Raw genomic sequence first — 23670 nt, 5'->3', positions numbered from 1 at the left:
AGGTCATGGAGAATAAAAGGGGTCACAGGAACTGACCTGCAATGTCAGCATAAGTCTCCTCCAGAGTAACGGTCTCTGCAGTGCCATCGCGAGCCTCAGCTGTGTCAAAGTCAGTTTCCTCTGCTCAGGCACCAATGCACAGTAGTCACGCTTTTACTCCTCTTAACCAAAACGGTGATGATGACAATGATAACTGTGCTGAATATGTGTCCTGTGTATGTTGTTCATAATAATTTCACTATCCTTTAGAGTGGGACACGTTCTACACCGCCCAACTGTCCCACATGTCCCAGCAAATGAGGTCAATCGTGGCAATGAAAGTTTACTTCATTAATGTATTTATTCAGTGCTTTTTAATCATGTATTCTTTCAAGGCACTTTATAGAATCTGAGAGCTAAGTTTTCCAGAAGGTCTGTACAGCGTTAATAGCAAGAAACAGCTCCCTCCTAAGGAGAGGACCCATAGGGCAATGCTGCCAACACAACTGGCCACACACAAGAAACCCACCTGCAGTTTTATCAAGTTCATCCTCAGCAAGAGCATCAGTCACTTCCTCTTCAAACTCAGCAGGCTCTGCAAAGATATCAGTGCAAAACAGTCACATCTTGAAGTGACTATTCAGACTTACAAGCCAGGAGCGAAATAAAGTGTGTGTTTAGTGGGTGTGCAGATTATTTCAATCTTCGCAACCATCTCTAATTATATTGTGGCGTAGGAAGTATTTAATGGTGTTCCAAATACACCAAACACACTTGGCTTGGCAATAGCCTACCTGGAGTGTCTGCAGGAGCTTCTTCCATCTCAGCTGCCTCGTCGTCAAAACCAAGGGCGTCGTCCATTTCTTCCTCCTGCTTCCCCACTGGCAACACACAGACAAGAACAAGCTTAGCACAGAAGAACTAAAAACAGCATACCCTGGTGACTGCAGTGTGATACACAGACCAGTGTTACTGACACTTCTTCCTTGGAGGTTACAATCTGGTCCCTGCTACCAGGACATCTTACCTGAAGAGTCAGAGGTAGCGTCTTCACTTTTGGTCAGGTCATCAGTCACGGTGTCTGTCATTTTAGACAACCCTACATGATGGGAACCATCACAGCAAAACAGTCAAGGGATCCACTAAACGCAGCTAACTTGGCAACAGCTGAATAGAAAATCCTGTGTAGTGTTCTCATTAGAATATTGCATAGAAAACACAGTACAGTGTATTTTGGGGTTAATGAGCTGAAATTTCTTAACGATACCTAGTAAACGAGGAGCTCCATTAACCACACCTGTGGGAAATAGTAAAATGAAGTGTGAAGAAATATTGTCCTCACTGCTAATTCCATATTTGCTGTCTGCAGAGCTCTGCTAGCAGTGACCTAAATCTAATACACACTTGATATGATATTGGCAGTAAGATCCCTTCAGAAGTGTTTCAGCAATGATAGTGATTGAGGTAACAGTGCTCAGGATAGACATAGTATTTGTGCTTATCATCCATTCCTGTATATAACATTACTTTACGGTCCGGAGACTCTCAGAATGTCACAAATTAGAATACAAAATGTTACTGTTACACAAAGTGCATCCCGTCCCCCTTTTTCAATTTTACCTGTTGCCAAGCTGAGGACAAACACGGCATAGAGGACGATGAGAAACCGCATGGCAAATTTGGGTAATTCTAAAACACACATATATGCACATACACATACACATGCACACACACACATACACACACACACAGCGAGAGAGAGAGACAGACTATGAAACAGATTATGGAAGAGAGTGAGTGAGAGGGAGACACAGACAGACTATGAAACATCAGCACTTGAAAGAGTGATTAGTGAGAGCGTTGACATAAGAAGCAGAGAATGGGAGTAAGTGCTCACCTACTAAGAGTTCTCTCGGAGCTTCTGGAAAAGTCATGACAATGAGAAGCAACTGTGTCTTTTATAGCCATTTCCGACCAGTCCTAGATGAACCGAGTAAACAGGTTGATGAAAAAGATGAGAAGGGTGCATGGTCTCATGACAACATTAAACACTGACCTTCATGTGACAGATCATCTTTCTACAGCAAGGAAAATGATCCCTGGTCAAATAGAAAGAGGGAGATGGAGAGGGACACTTCACCACACCTGGATGCAATGCAACAGCACGCCCAAAATATGAGCCTATTCACACACATACACACACACACACACACACAATTTAATCTGCAATTTTATTTGGGAGAGCTAGTAAAAGCATAGTTCATGACAAAATGCATTTGCTCTGTATTTTGAGTGCGTCTTCAAAGTAGGGCACTGGGCAAAGCACTAGTTCCATTCTGTGTGTGTGACATCCAGCAAAGTCTATATTTTGGACTAAAAGTGACATAGGCCAAAAACGTGCCTAAAACCAGCAAGAGGTTATCAGAAGAGTACTGTGTGTAGCGACTTAATGTAAGCTATTTCATAGGCTACAGTAGCCCACAGACTTGCATGGTCTAAAGACTAAAGTCCCAAAGAGAGTCTGTATTTACTGATAAGCAACTATTTACATCAAATGCAACCCAACTATGCTTGATGCATGAATCTAGATGGAAACATCATGAGAACAATTAAATGGGAAGGCATTGCGTAGATTTAGATGGTATGCTCACCCTTGCAATTTCTCCCAATACTCCTTTAATATGCAAATTAATGAATAACGTTGACGTTGTGTAGAAACATTGTAGTGCTTCTTTGCTGTTAAGCACTTTGAGCTGCATTGTTTTGTATGAAAGGTGCTATACAAATAAAGTTTATTATTATTATTATTATTATTATTATTATTATTATTATTATTATTAAATGTGAATTTGCGGTTGATAAGGACTCACCATCAAAGGCAATAGGGAAAAAAGTGCATTCCTTGGTTTTATGTCTTGAAGTGATCTTTCAAACAACTTGGCATCAAGGGCATTCGTCCACTATTGAATGAATAAAAACACCTCACTGCAAACTAAAAGGGATGTTTTTGTACTTTTGAAGACATTTGGAAAAAAGATGAGTGAATGAATGTAATTAGGTGTATATCTGTGTTCCACTAGGTGTATGCAATGGGAGGTGTGTCTGTGGGAAATGTTTGTCTTATCATCTCAATGGTGTTATATGTACAATTTCATGATCAGAGATCAAAAAACAAATACATCTTCAGTTACATGTATGACTACACAAACACACAAGCGTTTACGTAACGTACACTTACTCAAACACACTGTGAGGCTGTTGCATCATCACAGGACTGGTGCCACTACAGACAGTATCGTTGTGTATTAAGATCAAACCGGTGACCTTTTGTTTTAGTTCAGTCCTCCAAATTGCTGGGTGAAAGTCAATTTTCACAAATTTGAGGCGAAATACAGAAAGAGATCGAGAGACAAATAGAGAGGACTGACTCAACTATTACAGTATAGCAGATTGAGAAGATTCATACGTTAGGCTTCCACAGCTCCACTCTGTGAGGGGCTTGGTATGAAATAGCAATTCTTGGGGTTCCCCTGAAACCATTTGGCATACATATTTTGCCTGCTGACACTATATGTAACAGCAGCTGTGACCAACCAGCGATCAACATCCCCTGTATTTGAACTCCATTCACCTTTTGTTGCTGTTGTTGTTGGTCTCCTTCATTTATTCCTGGTTAACTAATTGGTTTGTTAGGGTTTGTAGTGACTCAGTTTTAACATTGTAACATCAGGTATGTTTCATTTGTCATGTTTCAGTCTGTGGGTCAGCCTCCAAACTCCTAAATGAAGTTCTTTTTACTCAAGAGAAGAGTGTTGCACAGCAACAAGAGGGCCTTACTCCTCAAAGGCAGCTAACTTATCGATAGCACCTATCGATAGCTAACTTATCGATAGATGCTTTCTTGTATAGTTGTGTCTGATGTATTAGGACAAGAATTTTGCCATGGGGCTGTGTTTATTAATATAATTGTGTTTTTTTCTCATCAAGGTTGACCATGTGATTAATGCATTACTAATCACAAGTATTGACATTGCACCGTTTTCCTTTAAAACACATTCAGATACTGCTGGACAATGTCCAAGATCAGACAACCATTCTAAATGAGTTACCGTCACAGGTCCTTATCTGAAGAATCACTCCTATATCCAGAGTTCAAAAGAGATTGTAATTAGCTGTTAAGATTACCGGTCGGAAATAAGCCAGAGTGTTCCTGTCAGAGGAGCTTGAACTGTTAAAAATGCTCGGCCATCATCTGGAATGGAATACCGGGAGAGTGTCCAGCAGCATGATGAGGCCACAAAGGGGTCTTCCTGCCAAAATCAAAGCATTTACGAGAAGACAGAGACCACGCCTCTTCTTACTTGGTAGGATGAGGAAATTAGGTGTCAATGCTGGATGGGTGAATGTACTTCAGATGAGGTTTCCATATGAGAGATTGATCAGTTTTATTACAGGTTTTATAGAGATATCAGGAGGCACAATAAGATAAGGTATTAGGAACAAGGTACAAGGAAGTTGTATTAGGATGATGAAATGATGATTGGAATAAAACTGGATCACATCTACATGAGAATTTGTTTTAATTTTTTAATGAGGCAAAGCGTTCAGGCTTTATAGTACAAGAGTACAAGGAAGTTGTATGTGCATGATTAAATAATGAGTGGGATAAAACTAGATAGTCTAAAACATGTATGAAGAATTGTTTTTAAATGGGGCCAAGCGTGTAGATGTTATGCAGGAGTCATGCTGGTGATAACATCTCCATGTTCCGATGTCTGCCGCCTCTGGTGTCGCTCTATTATTCTCCAAAGCCCCAGGGGTTTGCCAGCGGGAAAAAGTAAGCTCATGTAGCGGAAGCAGGACTCCATCAAGCCACATCCTCCACATCCTCTGCGTGTGGGTCAAGGCTATTGCTTTGGCTTCACTTTTGTTTTTAGTCTGTGAGACGAGATGCACTGTCTTCAAGCTGCCGCTCTATCTCTAGTTATGCGTAGTGAAGCCTAGTGAGAGCTAGAGGAAAACATTTTGTTGTTGGTCTGGTCCATTTATGAAAACTTTTTCTCACATTAGTACACTGCACTCATTTTCACCTTCAGGAAGCACCCAGTTTAATGTAGTCTCATCCTACTGACTACATTGACGCTGATATGAATCGGTGATCTAAATAGTTTTAGGAGGCTTGTAGAAATTGTTAGGTATAATGCACAACGTGTTTTCTTTCCTTAGAGCCAACTGGTTGTGACAATCCCAACTGTATATAGGATTGTCACTTCATTTAATACGTGTAGAGCAAGTGGAACCCATTAAGCTGGGTTTGAAACTGTTCAACTGAAAGCCACCTGATCCATTGTTGTGTTCTGATCTCAGGTATCAGAGGGAAGGGTGTTTTAGCAAAGGCAACTGGCATTCACCTTCAACACATGGCTCTGCTGCAGCTGAACGTTTGTGTTGGAGAGTCACACATGGACCGCAGGTCAAAGGTTATTGATTTGGCAGTCTCTATTAACTCATTCAATCTTTTCCGCTGCTTGAGTGATGAGTGCAAGGCAGGCCTTTAATGTTCAGCTGAACCTGTGGGCCTGGACAGTAGGAACAGTTGGTTCAGTAGTTTTTTTTATTCATTTGTTTGACATATTTAATGTCACCTTGTTTAATGTAATCGGTTTTATTAGTTTAAAGCAGTGCTGTGAAGATGCCATACGCTATCTTTACTGTTGTCCACACCCACTCTTGCTCATCAAAATGGCCAGGGTTTGGAAGTGGGAGAGATTTTCTTCTGAACCAGTGCAATGTGCAAGGACCTAAGTAAAGTCTTTTAAAAGCTTTTTGTTGTTTGTTAAATTCAAAATGTGTCTTACTTTACTAAGTTCTGAGTGGCCACTTTTTCACAACTGCTGGTCATCTTTGTGATATTCATGTGAAGATATGTAGTTTGGCAGGTACATAGCGTGAGGTCATGGATTTGATCTTCCACTGATCCGTCCACTGTTTATCTTGTCACACTTGACAAGGGCCAACTGTCTGGCATCAGTGTCAAATGTTGTTTTTAATCTTGATACAAATATGTAATCACTATTACTCAGAAGTAAATGTTTATAATTCTTACTGAACCAAATCTTCTTTCCAGTGAACATGAAAAAAAAACTTGAAATATTGACTTTGACTATCTTCCCAAAGGGATATAAAAGGACTACTGCTGCTCGTCATCTTCATCACAGCATCCACAGGATCTCAGAGGACTTTTTCTGCTGCAGGTAAACAGCAACCCAAGGCCTCTGCCTGCTTTTCGTATCTTTTTCTGCTCTTTCCAAGAATACTTGTCACAAGCTGGAATCATATGGACAGTAATCTAAGATAATGAAACTCTATGTCCGACATGTTTTCGCGTACCTGTTTTTTGCCATTCATGTAAATTGTAAATAGCCTACACAATCAATCAATGACTCATGTATAATGATCAAACATGATATAAAACATGTATGTAGAAGGTGATACTTATTTTATTGCATATAACATACATACTTTAATCTCCTTTTTGTCTCTTTGTATTCTGTCTGTTACCATAACACACAACACACAACGAGGACTTTTAAAGTAACCTGTTGTGAAATTTAAAATCATATTTAAGTGGTGTCCTGGAAAATTCTGTCCTTCCCAGGTTCATCTTTTACTGGTTGAGGAAGGATGAAACTCATCTTTGCTCTTCTGCTGATCCTTCCCTTGGCCTTTCCCTCAGAGGGAAGCCAAATCTCGGTCACCAATGGAGGTCCCTGGGGCAGTTGGGGTGGAATGGTGATGTGTCCCAAATCTTATCGGGCTTTTGGCTTCAGTCTTAAGGTGAGTGCTTTGTTGCCTTTAATGGGCGAGACTAATTCAAAAACAAAATAAAAACTAAACAAAATACACATTAAAAAACATGTTATTGTGTACTGAACCCAAAAATGACAAGCTTGTGTAAGTAAGACAAAAATGTATGATGATGAGTTCATTACTGTATGATTTAAAATATAATTGTCTTATTTGAAGTGTGATAAAGTTAATACATTTCAGCTTTTATACATTTCTGCACAAGACTGACAAAGCTTTTGACAAATGAAAGTATGCTAAACTTAGTTGTGTGAAAGGAGTTATCAGAGAGCAGCTGAAAGGACTAGCAGAGAGGACCATAAGGTTCTCTGGTTGAGGTAATCACCTACTTGGGAATGTGTTAGTGTCAGTACAGTCCGCAATTCTAATCCAATACACTCTTTGTCAAATTCAGCTAATTGCTCCCCACGGTCCTCTAGTGGTCCGTTCTGTGTGTGTTCAAAACAACGCTGGTGTTCGTACACAGTCCTGTCTCTGTAACTGGGAAACAAACAAAGTGGCTTGGAATTCCAGCCAACATACAGTTTGACGTTCAAAATCCCAACGGTTTTGTTAAGAGAAAAAAAAGGAGTGTCGGAGGCTGGATAAACTGCACATTCATGATATCATGTTACCTCTCTCGACTGCTCCCACCATTACCCTTTCGGTTGTTTGGTTGCTCCTTAAGGTGGAAAAGAAACAAGGCTCGGGAGATGACACTGCACTCAATGGGATCCGACTCTTGTGCCGACACACAGAAAACCGTAACATCCAGAGAATCATATGGTCATCAGAACAACGGTAAATTCATAATCTGTAGTCAATATCATTTAAAGTTATCATCTGATGATCAAATACCATTTAATTAAATAATGTCTTGTTTATTTTAAAGATGGGGGAGGTGGACCTCTTACCAGAATTGTGGCTGTGGATATCTTCAGTCCTTCAATCTCCGTGTGGAACGTCCCAAAGGAGGACGAGTAGATGACACCGCTGCCAACAACATCAGGTTCCGCTGCACCAATGGAAGGGTTATGTCTGGTGCTGGCATGTCCTGGGGTGGCTGGGGGGGATGGAGTGGTCGGTGCTCGAGAGGGATCTGTGGCATTATGACCAGGGTGGAGAGACCACAGGGCGGGGGAGATGACACTGCCCTGAATGATGTCATATTTAGATGCTGTTAATGAAGTAACCTGGATGATGATGATGATGATGCCGTACAATGGAAAGCTGTACCTCAGCAGTCAACAGTAGCTTTCTGATTTATAGATCCACAGTAGGTGCCCTCCCTCCATTGGCTGTCTGACTGGTTCTACAGTGAAATGCTGTTAATTATTGTTTCTATCATCATCTTCAATTCTATCAATAAAGAGTCTCAAGCATTACCCACTCTGATTTACAATGCACTGCATTTGTCACTGGTCACACCACACACACACACACACACACACACACACACACACACACACACACACACATCCTCTGCGTGTTGGTCAAGGCTAATGCTTTGGTCTAGGCTGGTGCTTTTAGTCTGAGACGAGATGCACTGTCTTCAAGTTGTCACTCCATCTCTAGTTATGCGTAGTTAGGCCTACTGAGAGCTAGAGGAAATTATGGTTCTGTTGTTGTTGGTCTGGTCCATTCATGAATTTGTCCATTCATGAAATTCATGAACTTCCCTCACATTACTACATTGCAGTAATTTTGACATTCAGGAAGCACCCAGTTTAATGTAGTCTCATCCTACTGACTACAATGATGCACAGCGTGTTTTCTTTCCTTAAAGCCAACTTATTGTTCTAAACTGTATATAGGATTGTCACTTCATTTAATATGTGTAGAGCAAGTGGAACCCATTAAGTTGGGTTGGAAACTGTTCTACTGTGTAAGGGACCGAGGCGGTCACCCCACGTTTTTGGGATGTGGCAACTGAACTGGGTGGTGTAGTTGGGAAGAAGGGTGCAGGAGATGGTGGCTCTTATAAAAAATATATATATTTATTTACAAAAGGGGGAACTCTTCGGTATCAGCCCCCAAAACATGTGCCCACAAAACACACAAGCAAAAATCTAAATACAGACAGTACTCACAGTAACTCAAGAAACTATGCCCCCTAGGCACCTGCTTGGCCGATTTAGGCCCAATACCGGCACACTCTTGGGCCCAGACTAGGCCCAGAAACTAAGTACATGCACAAAACAAGGCACAGAAACTAGGCACAAAAACAAAGCACAAAGTAACAGTATCAACACATCTAGATACCCAAAACTTCACAGCAGGGAAGTGTTTGTTTGCACTTACACCTTTTTATGGCCTCTCATTCCTGTCTCTTCCAAGAAGCTCTCTCCTCATGGAGTGAGTGACCCTTTAAATAGGGCAGCCCCTTGGGCTCAATTGGTCCCATTAGCTCCAAGCATTGATGCGGGGAGCCCGGACCCAACCATTCCAGAGGGGGAGACCCAAGTCCCAAGTCTTTGCCACGGTGAAAAGGGGGAATTTCACCTTCTCACATACTGACAGCCACCTGATCCATTGTTGTGGTCTGATCTTAGGTGTCAGAGGGAAGGGTGTTATAGCAAAGGCAACTGGCATTCACCTTCAGTCCTTCAGTTCCACTCATCAGCCACCAGCTCCTCGCCCTAGACCCTACAGGTATCAGGCGGATGGTAAACCTATCTGCATGCGTTGTAATAAAGCAGGCCACATAGCCAGAGTGTGTACGGCGGCAATCCAGTTACAGACACTGTTTGTCTTGTCACACCTGTTTATAATTCTTACTGAACCAAATCTTCTTTCCAGTGAACATGAAAAACATTCCTTGAAATATTGACTTTGACTATCTGCCCAAAGGGATATAAAAGGACTACTGCTGCTCGTCACCTTTATCACAACATCCAGAAGATCTTAGTGGACCTTTTCTGCTGCAGGTAAACGGCAACCCAAGGCCTCTGCCTGCTTTTCAGGTCTTGTAGGAGCCAAATTAACCTTTATGTTGATTCTTATGTTATCTCTCTTTATTAGTATGTGCAAGTGTGTGTGTGTGTGTGTAAGAATGGATGAGTGACACTATGGCCGTAGGTGTTTTTACCCCATCTAGAGGACACCTGAACTTTACCTGAGAGGCTGAAGGTGGAGCCCAAGGGGGAAAGGCCTTAAAATCCAGCAGCCAGAGCATCTGGGCGTGGCTGAGGAAGGCAACAGTTTTTTGACCGTGTGCCAGGACGTTTGCAAAGGAACCATGTGCCTTACGAAAGACTCTTTAGTTTAATATCTTTTATTTTATTTCCAACAACTTGTTATCCACCATTCTACAATAAACGGTCAAAGGGACCAACTGGACTCACCTCTACTTCTCATCTTTCCTACACGCGTCAGAACCAAATCCATCTCAGCCACCCGTGGTAGGCAATTAGAAATTGCTGCTACAATTAGTCAAAAAACTACCTTGGATGGATGTACTTTGAAGAAAGCAGCATTGGATACTGGAACAAAGGGAGTGTGAATTCAAGGGCATGTGCCACTCTGGAGTGGAAGGTTGAATCCAAGTGAATCCGCAGCAATCGGTATGTTTACGAAAAAACTTTGAAAGGAATCTTGTTTATTGTTTTAAGAAGAATCACTTTTGTGGATTATTGAGTTATATTTTTGAAGAAAAAGGACTTTTAAGTTTGTCAAGTTGAGAAAAGAGGTTCAGTTTCCAATATGGCGGACCATGCGGTTACTTCTGTTGACTCTGAAAAGCAAAAAGAAATGTTTGAGTTAGAAAATAAGAAGAAAGAAGCAAAACAAGTTAGAAAGAATAAATTGGCTGCTTTGACTCGCAAAATGAATAAGATGAGGGAACTCATGTCTGATCCAGCAAACCTGGAGCAAGTAAAGGAGAACCTACAGAAATATACAGAGGTGTTGGAGGAGTTTGATGAATTGCACAAACAATATCAAGAGCTTCTGTCAAAGGATGAATGTGTTACAGACACAGGACAGTGGTATGAACCGAAGAGGATTGTTATTGAGGAGTTTAGGAAAGGGGCTGATAAATGGATTAAATCTTGTCCTGTAGTTGCACCACCAGCAGAGAAAGAAGATGAAATTGGTCCCAAGGACAGCATCTCTTCAGTTAGTAGGGGATCTAAAAGTTCAAGATCAAGTTCATCCTCAGCTCGTCTGGTAGCACAGGCTGAGAGGGCAGCACTTTTAGCCAAGGCTGCTACTATGAAAGAAAGGCATGCTTTAGAAGAAAAAGAACAACTTTTATCCAAGGAAAGAGAAGAAATTAGAAGGCAAATGGAGGCTTTGAATTTTGAGGCTGAATTGTCTGCTACAAATGCCAAGCTTGCAGTGTATGCTGGTGCTGAGGAGCAAGTGGCTTCTACCCCAGCTGATGGCATGAACGCGTACTTCGAGGAAAGGAACCTGGAACTCGCCAACATGGACACACTGCAACAAGTGGCTCTCACAACCAACATGCTTGAAGAAAGGATTGTTCGACCAAAGGATAGAGCGAAACACGTACCTTTGTTTCAAGCAAGCAGCAGACAAGGTGAACTGGGTGACCATATAGGACATTGGTTACTCCAGGAAACCCCAGAGGCCGTAGGTCCAGCTCAAAGGTCACAGTCTGCATTGAATATGCAGGCAGATCGTGCAACTCGAGGTAATGCTATTTTGAAACCTATTAGGGAGAAAGCCATTGATCACTCTGACAAAGTTGAGCTCAGTACAGAATACAGACCGCTGGTTGATGATCTTGTAATCTCCCAGGCAGATCCTATGCTGCCTGAACAAGAGCAGGTCAGGTCGTTACAGGACAATGTAGCTCCCAGTAATCTAATTGCGATCTTGAATAGACAAAACGAAATCACGTCTATGCTTCTTAGACAGCAGCAATTATCTACATTGCCACCTAAAAGGGTTACTGTCTTTGATGGAGATATCTTAGAGTTTAGGTCATTTATGAACTCCTTTGAACATAACATTGAGAGTAAAACAGACAATGGACAAGACAGATTGTTTTACCTTGAACAATATACAAAGGGCCAAGCTAGGGATCTAGTAAAAAGCTGTCAGCATATGGATGGAGATCAGGGTTATCTCAGAGCCAAACGCTTATTGCATGAACATTTCGGCAATGAGTATAACATTTCCACCGCTTACATTGAGAAAGCTCTTAGTTGGCCTATCCTGAAGCCTGAAGACCCAAAGGCCTTGAATGAGTATGCTTTGTTTCTGAAAGGATGCTGTAATGCCATGACAAAGCTGGATTACATGGAGGAACTGAATGTTGCCTCTACCTTGAAAGCCTTAGTCATGAAATTACCCTTCAAGTTTAGGGATAAGTGGAGGACTAAAGCTCAGGAGAAACTGGATGGCAACAGCAAGATTACATTTGCAGATCTTGTACAGTTCATTGAGAAACAGGCAAAGATATGTTCCAACCCAGTATTTGGAGATATCCAAGAGTCAGTTGCAAGTAGGAGTAAAAGGCCCGAGGTAAGCAAGCCCATGTTTAGGCCCAAGGTTAGTTATGCAGCTAATGTGGCAGCAGTAACTACTCCAGTGACCTCAAATATGGACAGTGATGTCAAATCCCCATGCCTCTGCTGTGATGGTGCTCACAGTCTAGAGCACTGCTCTGACTTCAAGAAGAAAACACACAGGGAAAAGTTGAATCTTTTACAGGAAAAGGCACTCTGTTTTGTATGCTTGCGTACAGGACACAGAAGCAAAGACTGCCATGCAGGGCGTCTGTCATGCAACATCTGCAACCGAATGCATCCCAGTGTGCTTCACATCAACTTTCAGGTCAAAGGTGAGACCATAAAGTCAGCAGAGCCACCAGAGAACATCAAAGAGGTGAAGTCCAATGTTTGTCGGCATAATGGGGCCGGGAACTCTAAATGTGCACTTTCAATCTTACCTGTTCAAGTGAAGTCTGTGAAAGGCAACAGGATCATTCAAACTTATGCTTTTCTCGATCCGGGCAGTTCAGCAACATTCTGCACGGAGAGGCTGGCGCAGAAATTGAGCCTGGAAGGGAAACCAACAACTGTTTTGCTAAAAACAATGTCACAAGAACGGCCTGTCAAGAGCACGTTGGTGTCAGGTCTAGAAGTGAGCGAACTCGAAGGCAACAACTTCCTTCCTTTACCTGAAGTCTTCACTCAAAGGTCTATGCCGGTGACAAAGGACGACATCCCAACACAGGCGGATTTAAGGAAATGGCCTTATATCAGTGAAGTCCAATTACCCCAAATAGACTCTGGCATTGATTTACTCATTGGCATGAATGCAGCAAATTTGATGGAACCCTGGCAGGTGATCAACTCACAAGAAGATGGGCCCTATGCTGTAAGAACCCTACTAGGATGGGTAGTCAATGGTCCATTGGGAGGATGCAGTAAAGGTGTGGACAAGGCCACAGTGACTGCTAATAGGATCTCCCTGGTTAACCTGCAAGAACTTCTGGTGAGTCAATACAACACTGATTTCAATGAGAGAGTCTATGATGAAAAGAGTGAAATGTCAGTAGATGACAAGAAGTTCTTGAACATTGCCAATGAATCTGTTAAAGTGATAGAGGGTCACTACTGCATTAACTTACCTTTTAAAGCTGATAAGGTGACAATGCCTAACAACTGCTCTAGAGGTGTGAGTGCAGAGAGCTTCATGAGGAATCAAAGATGGATCTGTGGACCAGAGTTCCTCTGGTCATCAGAAGAGGATTGGCCAAATGAACCAATAGACAGGAGTCAGCTTTGTACGGATGACCCAGAGGTCAGAAAATCTGTAACAGTTAATTCCATCATGCAGACATGTGAGGAAAGGCCCACAGACAAGTTACTCAATTACTTTTCAGATTGGCTGAAGTTGAGAGTAGCTGTTGCATGGATAATGAAGGTGAAGGATGCATTGAGGCACTTGGTGCAGAAAAGAAAGGACTCAAAGGACGACTATATGTATCAAAGGGCAAACAGAATAAACACAAGGTCTGTCAAGATTAGCATGAAAGAATCAATAACAGTTGAAGATCTAAAAGGAGCAGAAAATGCAATACTTACCTATGTGCAGAGACAAAGTTTCCCACAGGAAATCAGCATGCTGCAAGAGGGAGCATCCTGTGTGAGAAAAGGCAGCAGCATCTACAGACTGGATCCGATGCTGGATGGTGGCATTCTCAGAGTGGGTGGGCGTCTGAGGAGATCAGCAATGCCAGAGGAAAGGAAACACCCTGCCATTCTGGCCAAAGACCACCACGTGTCCACTCTGATCCTGCGCCACATCCATGCTCAAACTGGACATGGAGGAAGGAACCATATGCTATCCCAGGTACGAAAAACATACTGGATTGTAAATGCAAACACTGCTGCACGGAAGGTTTTCTCTCACTGTGTGACTTGCAGAAAGAACAGAGGAAAACCTGGTGAACAAAAGATGGCTGATCTGCCAGGTGAAAGACTTGTCACAGACTTGCCACCATTCACGAACGTTGGTCTTGACTACTTCGGCCCTTTCGAGGTGAGAAGGGGCAGGAGCATGCTGAAAAGGTATGGCGTCATCTTTACCTGCATGACCAGCCGACCAGTACATCTGGAGGTGGCCTGTTCTTTAACCACAGACTCGTGCATCAATGCCATCAGACGTTTTTTGTGTCGAAGAGGCCCAGCACAACACATGAGATCCGATCATGGCACTAACCTTGTAGGTGCAGAGAGAGAGCTGAGAGAAGCACTTCAAGCCATGGAACACAGAAAGATCCAACAAACTCTAAGGAAGGAAGGAGGGAGTTCAGTGGAGCTTCAATCCCCCCACTGCCTCTCACCATGGTGGGTTCTGGGAACGCCTCATCCGAATGGTAAGGCATGTCCTATGTTCAGTAGTGAAGCTGCAAACTAGGACGAGTGTACTGGAGAGGCCAGTGTCCAAAATCTGTTTACTGCTCGAGGGTGATGACTGTAAGGTAAAACCATGAACGCCGAAAGAGTTCAAGATAAGTGAATTTATTCACTTTGAGTTTATATTTTGAGATCATAATAAGATTGCCTAATGATTGAAAATACCTAAACTGCGAATAGAAATGGCTCCTTTGTAATGTAAATAATTGTCTTTGCCTCTACAAACACAATTAGGGGCCGGTATGTAGGAGCCAAATTAACCTTTATGTTGATTCTTATGTTATCTCTCTTTATTAGTATGTGCAAGTGTGTGTGTGTGTGTGTGTGTAAGAATGGATGAGTGACACTATGGCCGTAGGTGTTTTTACCCCATCTAGAGGACACCTGAACTTTACCTGAGAGGCTGAAGGTGGAGCCCAAGGGGGAAAGGCCTTAAAATCCAGCAGCCAGAGCATCTGGGCGTGGCTGAGGAAGGCAACAGTTTTTTGACCGTGTGCCAGGACGTTTGCAAAGGAACCATGTGCCTTACGAAAGACTCTTTAGTTTAATATCTTTTATTTTATTTCCAACAACTTGTTATCCACCATTCTACAATAAACGGTCAAAGGGACCAACTGGACTCACCTCTACTTCTCATCTTTCCTACACGCGTCAGAACCAAATCCATCTCAGCCACCCGTGGTAGGCAATTAGAAATTGCTGCTACAGGTCTTTTTCTGCCCTTTCCAAGAATACTTGTCACAAGCTGTAATCATATGGACATTTGATCTTAGATAATTTAACTCTACTACAATGTTGAACATATTTTCACTTACCTGTTTTTTGTCATTAATGTAAATTGTAAATACATAATCAATCAATGACTCATGTATAATGATCAAACATGATATAAAACATGTATGTAGAAGGTGATACTTATTTTATTGCATATAACATACATACTTTAATCTCCTTTTTGTCTCTTTGCATTCTGTCTGTTACCATAACACTTGCAAAGTGAGGACTTTTAAAGTAACCTGTTGTGAAATTTAAAATCAGGTTCCCAGGTTCATCTTTTACTTGTTGAGGAAGGATGAAACTCATCTTTGCTCTTCTGGTCATCCTTCCCTTGGCCTTTCACTCAGAGGGAGGCTACATCGGGGTCCCCAATGGAGGTCGCTGGGGCAGCTGGGGTAGAACAGTGATGTGTCCCCGGTCTTATCGGGCTTTTGGCTTCAGTCTTAAGGTGAGTGCTTTGTTGCCCTTTAATGGGGGAGACTAATTCAAAACCAAATAAAAAACTAAACAAAATACACATTAAAAAACATGTAATTGTGTACTGAACCCAACAATGTAAGCTCATGTAAGTAAGACAAATATTTATGATGTTGAGTTCTTTACTGTATGGTTTAAAGTATAATTGTATTATTTGAAGTGTGATTTCAGCGCAAGATTGACAAAGCTTTTGACAAATGAAAGTATGCTAAACTTAGTTGTTTGAAAGGAGTTATCAGAGGCAGCTGAAAGGACTAGCAGGTGGTTGTGGTTGAGGTGATCACCTATTTGGGAAAGTGTTAGTGTCAGTACAGTCTACAATTCTGTGTGTGTGTTCAAAACAACGCTAGTGTTCGTACACAGTCCTGTCTCTGCAACTGGAAAACAAACAAAGTGGCTTGGAATTCCAGCCAACATACAGTTTGACGTTCAAAATCCCAACGTTTTTTATTTAAGAGAAAAAAAAATGTCGGAGGCTTGATAAACTGCACATTCATGATAATATCATGTTACTTCTCTCGAATGCTTCCACCATTGCCCTTTGGTTGTTTGGTTGCTCCTTAAGGTGGAAAGGAGACAAGGCTGGAAAGATGATACTGCTCTCAATGGGATCCGACTCCTGTGCCGACACACAGAAAACCGTAACGTCAAGAGAATCATACGGTCATCGGAAGGAAAGTAAGTTCATAATCTGTAGTCAATATAATTTGAGGCTATCATCTGATGATCAAATACCACTTAATTAAATAATGTCTTGTGTATTTAAAGATGGGGGAGGTGGACCTCTTACCGGACTTGTGGCTGTGCATATCTTCAGTCCTTCAAGCTCCGTGTGGAACGTCCACAGGGAAGAGGAGATGACACAGCTGCCAACAACATCCTATTCCGCTGCACCAATGGAAGGAATCTGATTGGTGCTGGCATGTCCTGGGGTGGCTGGGGGAGGTGGAGTGGTCGGTGCTCTAGGGGAATCTGTGGCTTAAGGACCAAGGTGGAGAGACCACAGGGCTGGCACAGAGATGACACTGCCCTGAATAATGTCGTATTTAGATGCTGTTAGTGAAGTAACCTGGATGTGGATGATGCCGTACAATGAAAATCTGTACCTCAGCAGTTAACAGTAGCTTTCTGGTTCATAGATCCACAGTAGGTGCCCTCTCTCCATTGGCTGTCTGACTAGTTCTACAGTAAAATGCTGTTAATTATTGTTTGTACCCAATAAAGAGTCTGAAGCATTACCCACTCTGATTTACGCTGCACTGCATTTGTAACTGGTCACACCACACACACACACATCCTCTGCGTGTGGGTCAAGGCTAGTGCCATGGTCTAGGCTTGTGTTTTTAGTCTGTGAGACGAGATACTGATGGTTGGTCAATCGTTGGTCTGGTCCATTTATGAAAACTTCCCTCACATAACTACATTGCCCTCATTTTGACATTCAGGAAGCACCCAGTTTAATGTACTCTCATCCTACGGACTACAATGATTCACAACGTGTTTTTTTTCCCTTAAAGCCAACTGGGTGTTCAAAACTGTGTATAGGATTGTCACTTTATTTAATACGTGTAGAGCAAGTGGAACCCATTAAGCTAGGTTTGAAACTGTTCAACTGAAAGCCACCTGATCCATTGTTGTGGTCTGATCTCAGGTGTCAGAGGGAAGGGTGTTTTAGCAAAGGCATGGCTCTGCTGCAGCTGAACGTTTGTGTTGGAGAGTCACACATGGACCGCAGGTCAAAGGTCATTCATTTGGCAGCATCTCCTCCAGAGGCCAAGCAGATTAACTCATTCAATCTTTTCCGCTGCTTGAGTGATGAGTGCAAGGCAGGCCTTTAATGTTCAGCTGAACATGTGGGCCTGGACAGTAGGAACAGTTGCTTCAGTAGTTTTATTTATTCATTTGTTTGACATATTTTTGTAATCGGTTTTATTAGTTTAAAGCACTGCTGTGAAGATGCCATATGCTATCTTTACTGTTGTCTGTGGTTCAAAGAGTTGTGTACAAGTATCTTTTTATTCAATATGCATATCGTGCTCGCTCATGTCTTGGCAGATAAGAGAGAAGCATGGGTTCACTCTCATCTTGGAGGACGAGAGAGAGCCCAGGTTCAGTCCCAGACTGCAGCAGATGAAAGAGAAGCGTACTGGCATATCTTCAATATGGATTTCATTGTTTATATCCTGTACTGTCTTTGTGGTAAACATATTGAAATACATGTACGCTTTTTGTTATTGAATAACACATTTAACAATCTTAAATAGATTTATCCTGAGAATAACAACAATTGAACTGTTTGTCTTGTCACACCAGACGGGAGACAACTAATTTCGTCTTGGCATAGGTAGCCAAAGATACACCTGACTGTGATATCGCTATAATACTTTGTCTCTTTGCATTCAGTCTGTTACCATAACACTGGCAAAGTGAGGACTTTTAATGTAACCTGTTGTGAAAATTAAAATCAAATTTAAGTGGTGTTGTCCTAAAAAAATCTGTCCTTCCCAGGTTCATCTTTTGCTTGTTGAGGAAGGATGAAACTCATCTTTTCTCTTCTGGTTATCCTTCCCTTGGCCTTTCCCTCAGAGGGAAGCTAAATCCGCCAAACCCTTTGTTTCCTAATGCTCTCCGTCTCCTTTGCAGGAATTCTTGTCTCAAAGCAAAATGTAATTGTTAGGTAAAAATTCACTCAAGTTATATCAGAACTCCGGAGTTGTAGATCAGTATATTTATTCAGTAAGAATGACAAGGCACTTGATTGATTCATTCTTAAGTCATGATCAGTGTTTCTAAATTAATTCTATCAGTAATAATATGAATCATTTATGTAAATAATGATAACTTTAAAAAAACATTTGTATCTTTAAGAATTTTAAGATGACCGGTTAAAGTTATTTATCAATGGTGCTGTCCTGCCAAACTATGTCCATTCCAGGTTCATCTTTTGTGGATTGAGGAAGGATGTCTCTTATCTTTGCTCTTCTGGTCACCCTTCCCTTGGACTTTCCCGCCGAGGAGGGCAACATCTGGCTTATAATGGAGGCCGCTGGGGCAACGAGGGTGTGATGTCGGTGTCGGTTGTCTTTTTGGTTGTTGCTTCAGGTGGAAAGGGCACAGGGCAGGGAGAGATTACACTGCACGTAATGGGGTGTGACTTCTATGCAGGCACCCATCAAAGAGTCGTGTCATTGTCGTACGGACAGTGGATTCATAACCTGTGGTCAGCGTAATTTGAGGCTTGTTTGACTATTAATTACTGTTAAATTAGCCGACTTTGTGACTCTTTTGTAGATGGGGTAGGTGGACCAGACGTGCAGCTGTGAATACCTTCAGTGAATATCTCCATGTGGAAAGTCGCCAGGGCAGAGCAGATGACACCGCTGCCAACAGTATCATGTTCCACTGCAGAGGTGGATGGGTTCTGCATGGTGCTGGCATCATGGGGTGGCTGGAGGAGGTGGAGTGGTCAGTGCTCTTGGGGAATCTGTGGCATTGTGACCAGGGTAGAGAGACCACAGGGCTGTGGAGATGACACTGCAATGAATAATGTCATATTCAGATGCTGTTAGTGAAGTAACCTTGATGATGATGCATGAATGATGAGAACCATTAGTTCAGTAGTTCACAGTAGCTTTTTGGTTTATAGATCTACAGTAGTCTCCATTTTCACTGTATGTGGATCAAAATGCTGAGGAGTATTTCAACCATCAGCTCAAGATCTATCAATAAACTGGCACTCACTCCAGCTTTCTTTTTTCTTTTTGGTTACAATGAAATTAACAGACATAAGTGACAGGTAACTTTCTTAAAATCCAGGCTAATCATGACCTATTATGAGTGTGTAGTATTTTAAATAAAAACTATACATAGCCTGCTGTAATATATATAGTATATGTATACAGTATATACACCACACAGCTGACAAACAGTTATCCACAATTAATGTTAGACTAGTTACACATCTCATCATTGTTTACTGCACATCAGTACACGAGGCTGAAGCTGGACTATTTTTATTTGTATTTATATATATTATTCCTATTACCTTGCTGCTATTATGCCTGAATTTCCCTACGGGGATTAATACAGGTTTATCAATCTATCCATCTATCAGGGCATATGATACATGGCATGGTTGTAACTACTGGCCAGAGGAGGATAGTGTCCTATGGATTCATGTCACAGGTCCAAATGTTCTGAAGCAATTTTAATTTCAATGGGAAAGTTACTGGGAGGTTCTCTAAAAAGTATTTCATACAGGTATACACATTCATCCTTACCCACATCAAAGAAACAAAACATTAAACTGACACCGCCACAACCAAAGTTTGCTTCCGCTGCAGCAATGACAGCATTCTGGAAGGTGACACCAACCACTGGGGAATATGCACCATCTTTTGCTTTTACCCAACATATTGGAAACAAGGGAACAAATCCAAGGATTCCCCATTGACTATTGTTTCTGGAAGAGCAAGATATATGAGTGCATCACATTACAGAGGTATGTGGAGTCTGCACAAGGGCCCAAAGACGGCAGTGCCCTGAACACTGAAGTATTGTGAACAGGTCAGGTTTGACAGTGAAGGTGATAATAGTACTGATTATGAAACTGACAAAGGCAGAGTGGCAATTTCAAATACACCCTGTGAATGTGTATTATGAATGTGAATGCGATTACTTTGTTCAGTCTGAATCAGATTTTGGGTATTAACCCCCCCCCTGTGTGACCGACTGACTCCATTGACACTCTAGCTAACAGCATAACTTAAGGGGTGTGGGGTATCACCACCAGAATTTCCTGTCTGACTGTCTGACGACTGCTTTCTTCCAGCCAATCATGGTAAGTCCAAGCCCTAAGCTCCTTCAGTAAACCTCCGGATACAAGAGTAGTAGTGGTATTGTTCAGCCAGGTTAAAGAGAGGAAGCTCGATGCTTAACGTTGGGCCCAGCCTCATTATGAACGTATCAGGGTCTAGACTTAAGTGCATATTTTGAGGAAGACTCATAGTTGCCTCAGTCTACTCAGATAAAAATGATTGAAATAACTGATAGAAATGTTTGCTTTGGTTCTTGTGAAACAGAAAGTGGAGCTGAGAGGAGAAAACAAAGGAACAGAAACACATTTTTCTACTGTACTTTCCCTGTAGTTGTGGGTGTTCTCATCTAATCAATGAAAACACAAAACAACTAAAAGAAGCATGTGCATGGGACATAAATATCTACTGTTGGATCAAAGGTTGACTCCATGAATAAGGTGATCTAAAATGTGCAAAGCTACTAGTGTATAGTTTGAACTGTGTATTACCTTTAAAATACTGTTACAAGGCTTTTCTTTCTCTAAAAATGACAAGCAATCACTCTCCATACATCTTGGTTTGGCCCAGTGGGGTTGGTGAGGTCAAAGGAAGCAAGCTATTTTCCCGTAAGCAGGTTATTTTTCCTCATACAGTTTCCAGAGGAAAGAGGGACATGCTGACATAAATAACCACTAGGCTACTGTGCAAATAAAGAGGACTGTTGCCCTGCATCATGAGTTCAGTCAAAACAACTTTGTAGGCCATCATTTCAGTGTGCAAAATATTATCCCTTGGAGTTTAGAAGGGAAAAAACAACTGAAGCAATTAGTGTTTTGAGAGAAGAGAATTAATAAACACAATATATGCCAATATCTTTTATTGTTTTTTACTCAAGTCCCAGGACCAACACATTTATTTTCTTTCAAATTGCTTCACCCGTGATTAGCAATCCCCACAGAAATACAGTGAAAACATTCAGTCCTATTTCTTATCATCAGACCAGCTTATTTCGTAGTCTTTGAATACTGGTTTCAGCTTCTCCACCGTCACCGCATGATCAGCCTTTCCATAGCCCTGCACACAGCAAAGGAAAACTAAATTGTTCAGGTCCAGGTTATACATGCAGAAAATACATTTTAATATTGCACGTTTAGAATTCCAGGAGCATATTCTGAGCAATGGGATTATGGAAGCAAATCCATGCCACAAATTATAAATGCAAAAAGGAATATAGAATTACATGACTGTGTTGTTTCATTCAGTTCAAATATTTTTAAAGTGCCTTTTTGCAATGATGGATTTACTGCCATCCTCACTAATGCTTACAGTTGATTCCCCAAATACTCGCAGCTTCTTCTCTTGATTGTTATGCTCAATCTTGCCTCCTCCCAGACAGACACATTCCAGCCCAAGGGCTTGCATGGCTGGATTCACCTTCTCAAAGATGTGGTCTACAACGACAAGTTCAATACACACATAAAATGGGCATCATGTGACCTTCCGGATTATAATGCAATAATGCAAGTTGCCGAGTCGCTGCTATCTTGTAAGTTTAAGAAATTAGCCTAATTATTCTTTATGTAAATAACTTGGTGCAGAGGTACCTACAAAATTGATGTAATCTGCATTGAGCTTATTTTAGCAAACATTTGAGGCAAACATTAACCAGTCAACGCGAGTAACTAGACTCCTCACATCACGCCCTCTTGTTGCTAAGAGGGCGCGATGTCAGGAGTCGTGCACCCAGGAAACAACCTCCGAAAATAGTCTCTAATGTAACGTTTAGTACATCCTTTCATAATAGTTTCTCGTTTAGATTTGTCTAACACTTGATGGGATTTCATCGGTTGTTTATCTTCACCTCACTATCCGCAAAAAAATAATTAAGCCGACTGATATTATTAGCAGTAACCTAGTTGTCATTTTAGGTAGGCTACGCTGCAGCTCAGTCAGCCAGTAACATTGAAAGCTCGTGGCCAGACGATTGCGTGCGAACTTACTGTGGAACTCTGCACTTTTTGTGCCTCTGACAATGTTTTTGTGAGCCTCTCCATCTTTCACTTTTAACTTCACCAGTATGTATTTGAACTTTCCGTCGGAATCTATTTCAACGTCGGGGACTTTGCTCAGAGCTTCTGCCATTCCGCCTTCTAGTAGCCTGCATTTGATTGGCTGCCTGCCATCCACGCGCAAGCGCAGTTAAACGGGTGGTGTCCTGTTAGTAGCCTAGCTTACCTTATCAGGTCATTTGGTTAAATTAGCCTACACACAGTAGCATTGTAGGCTACTTAACCCTCCTGTTGTCTTCACAATCTGTACCCCGTGTCCTCCCGGGTCAAAATGACCCGCCTTCACTAAACCCCCAAAATAAAATGTATTTTAAACACCAAATCTATTTTGCCTGAAGAAACAACTCGTCATTCACCACAATTTGTGGTGAGTTTTCCCTCTTCACCATTTTTGTGGTGTGTAACTGACTCTGATTATGATTATGATTATTTGATCATGATTTTGACTGGGGTAATTTTGACCCGAAGACAATATTAGTACCTTTTTTTTTTACAGGTTACATGGAAATATGAATAAAGGCAACATTTTACTTTTTCTAATGTTGGAGTCAATCTAGGAAAAGTCATAAAATTTCAAGTTGAAAAAATATCATTTAGGGGATAATTTAGGGGAACACAGTGGCCGGTCATTTTGACCCGAACACAAGAGGAGGGTTAAAGCAGCAGAGAGATGTAAAGATTGCTCATACAAACTAACAAGCAAAAGTAAAGCAGTTCATTTTTAGTATTTTTTTTTTTTACAGATCACAGATCTTCTCATGTAAAGTCAATACGTTTAAACAGTAGGAATGTTGCTTGCAATCATTCTGTGTGATATTGTTGCAACAAGGGACA

The 23670-nt window shown here is 41.6% G+C and overlaps 3 protein-coding genes and 1 long non-coding RNA gene across 4 annotated transcripts; 2 read left to right on the top strand and 2 right to left on the bottom strand.

The window, feature by feature from the left end:
* Positions 1 to 543: 543 nt before the first annotated feature.
* LOC116222059 lies at positions 544 to 1079 on the bottom strand. Its single transcript, XR_004164442.2, has 3 exons — positions 1007 to 1079; positions 774 to 860; positions 544 to 574 (listed from the first exon to the last, which is right to left on the bottom strand). It is a non-coding gene; the product is annotated as an uncharacterized LOC116222059 (long non-coding RNA).
* A 5584-nt stretch (positions 1080 to 6663) lies between these two features.
* Positions 6664 to 8031, top strand: LOC116222090 (vitelline membrane outer layer protein 1-like). The gene is made up of 3 exons (XM_031574849.2): positions 6664 to 6816; positions 7514 to 7626; positions 7718 to 8031. Exons 1-3 carry the CDS (start codon positions 6664 to 6666, stop codon positions 8007 to 8009), a joined length of 558 nt encoding a protein of 185 aa, XP_031430709.1. The 3' UTR covers positions 8010 to 8031.
* A 7735-nt stretch (positions 8032 to 15766) lies between these two features.
* Positions 15767 to 16738, top strand: LOC122133196 (vitelline membrane outer layer protein 1 homolog). Its single transcript, XM_042708801.1, has 2 exons — positions 15767 to 15942; positions 16537 to 16738. Exons 1-2 carry the CDS (start codon positions 15790 to 15792, stop codon positions 16651 to 16653), a joined length of 270 nt encoding a protein of 89 aa, XP_042564735.1. The 5' UTR covers positions 15767 to 15789; the 3' UTR covers positions 16654 to 16738.
* A 4891-nt stretch (positions 16739 to 21629) lies between these two features.
* Positions 21630 to 22965, bottom strand: si:dkey-51e6.1 (uncharacterized protein LOC558617 homolog). Its single transcript, XM_012835383.3, has 3 exons — positions 22768 to 22965; positions 22094 to 22218; positions 21630 to 21841 (listed from the first exon to the last, which is right to left on the bottom strand). The coding sequence occupies exons 1-3, from the start codon at positions 22907 to 22909 to the stop codon at positions 21749 to 21751; spliced, it is 360 nt and encodes a 119-aa protein (XP_012690837.1). The 5' UTR covers positions 22910 to 22965; the 3' UTR covers positions 21630 to 21748.
* Positions 22966 to 23670: the final 705 nt, after the last annotated feature.

This window comes from Clupea harengus, chromosome 10 (genome assembly GCF_900700415.2).
Source record: "Clupea harengus chromosome 10, Ch_v2.0.2, whole genome shotgun sequence".
In the NCBI taxonomy this organism is placed as follows: Eukaryota; Metazoa; Chordata; class Actinopteri; order Clupeiformes; family Clupeidae; genus Clupea; species Clupea harengus.
The sequence above is the reverse complement of the archived record's forward strand: the minus strand, read 5'-3'. Positions and strand labels throughout refer to the sequence as shown.

What these genes read in the sequence shown, in the direction of transcription:
- LOC116222090 (XM_031574849.2), top strand. Translation starts at nt 6,664, where the DNA reads ATGAAACTCATCTTTGCTCTTCTGCTGATCCTTCCCTTGGCCTTTCCC. An exon ending in CTTTTGGCTTCAGTCTTAAG is followed by an intron (nt 6,817 to 7,513) that starts GTGAGTGCTTTG and finishes TTGCTCCTTAAG; the next exon opens with GTGGAAAAGAAACAAGGCTC. An exon ending in ATATGGTCATCAGAACAACG is followed by an intron (nt 7,627 to 7,717) that starts GTAAATTCATAA and finishes TTTATTTTAAAG; the next exon opens with ATGGGGGAGGTGGACCTCTT.
- LOC122133196 (XM_042708801.1), top strand. Translation starts at nt 15,790, where the DNA reads ATGAAACTCATCTTTGCTCTTCTGGTCATCCTTCCCTTGGCCTTTCAC. An exon ending in CTTTTGGCTTCAGTCTTAAG is followed by an intron (nt 15,943 to 16,536) that starts GTGAGTGCTTTG and finishes TTGCTCCTTAAG; the next exon opens with GTGGAAAGGAGACAAGGCTG.
- si:dkey-51e6.1 (XM_012835383.3), bottom strand. Translation starts at nt 22,909, where the DNA reads ATGGCAGAAGCTCTGAGCAAAGTCCCCGACGTTGAAATAGATTCCGAC. An exon ending in AAAAAGTGCAGAGTTCCACA is followed by an intron (nt 22,219 to 22,767) that starts GTAAGTTCGCAC and finishes TTGTCGTTGTAG; the next exon opens with ACCACATCTTTGAGAAGGTG. An exon ending in GAGTATTTGGGGAATCAACT is followed by an intron (nt 21,842 to 22,093) that starts GTAAGCATTAGT and finishes TGCTGTGTGCAG; the next exon opens with GGCTATGGAAAGGCTGATCA.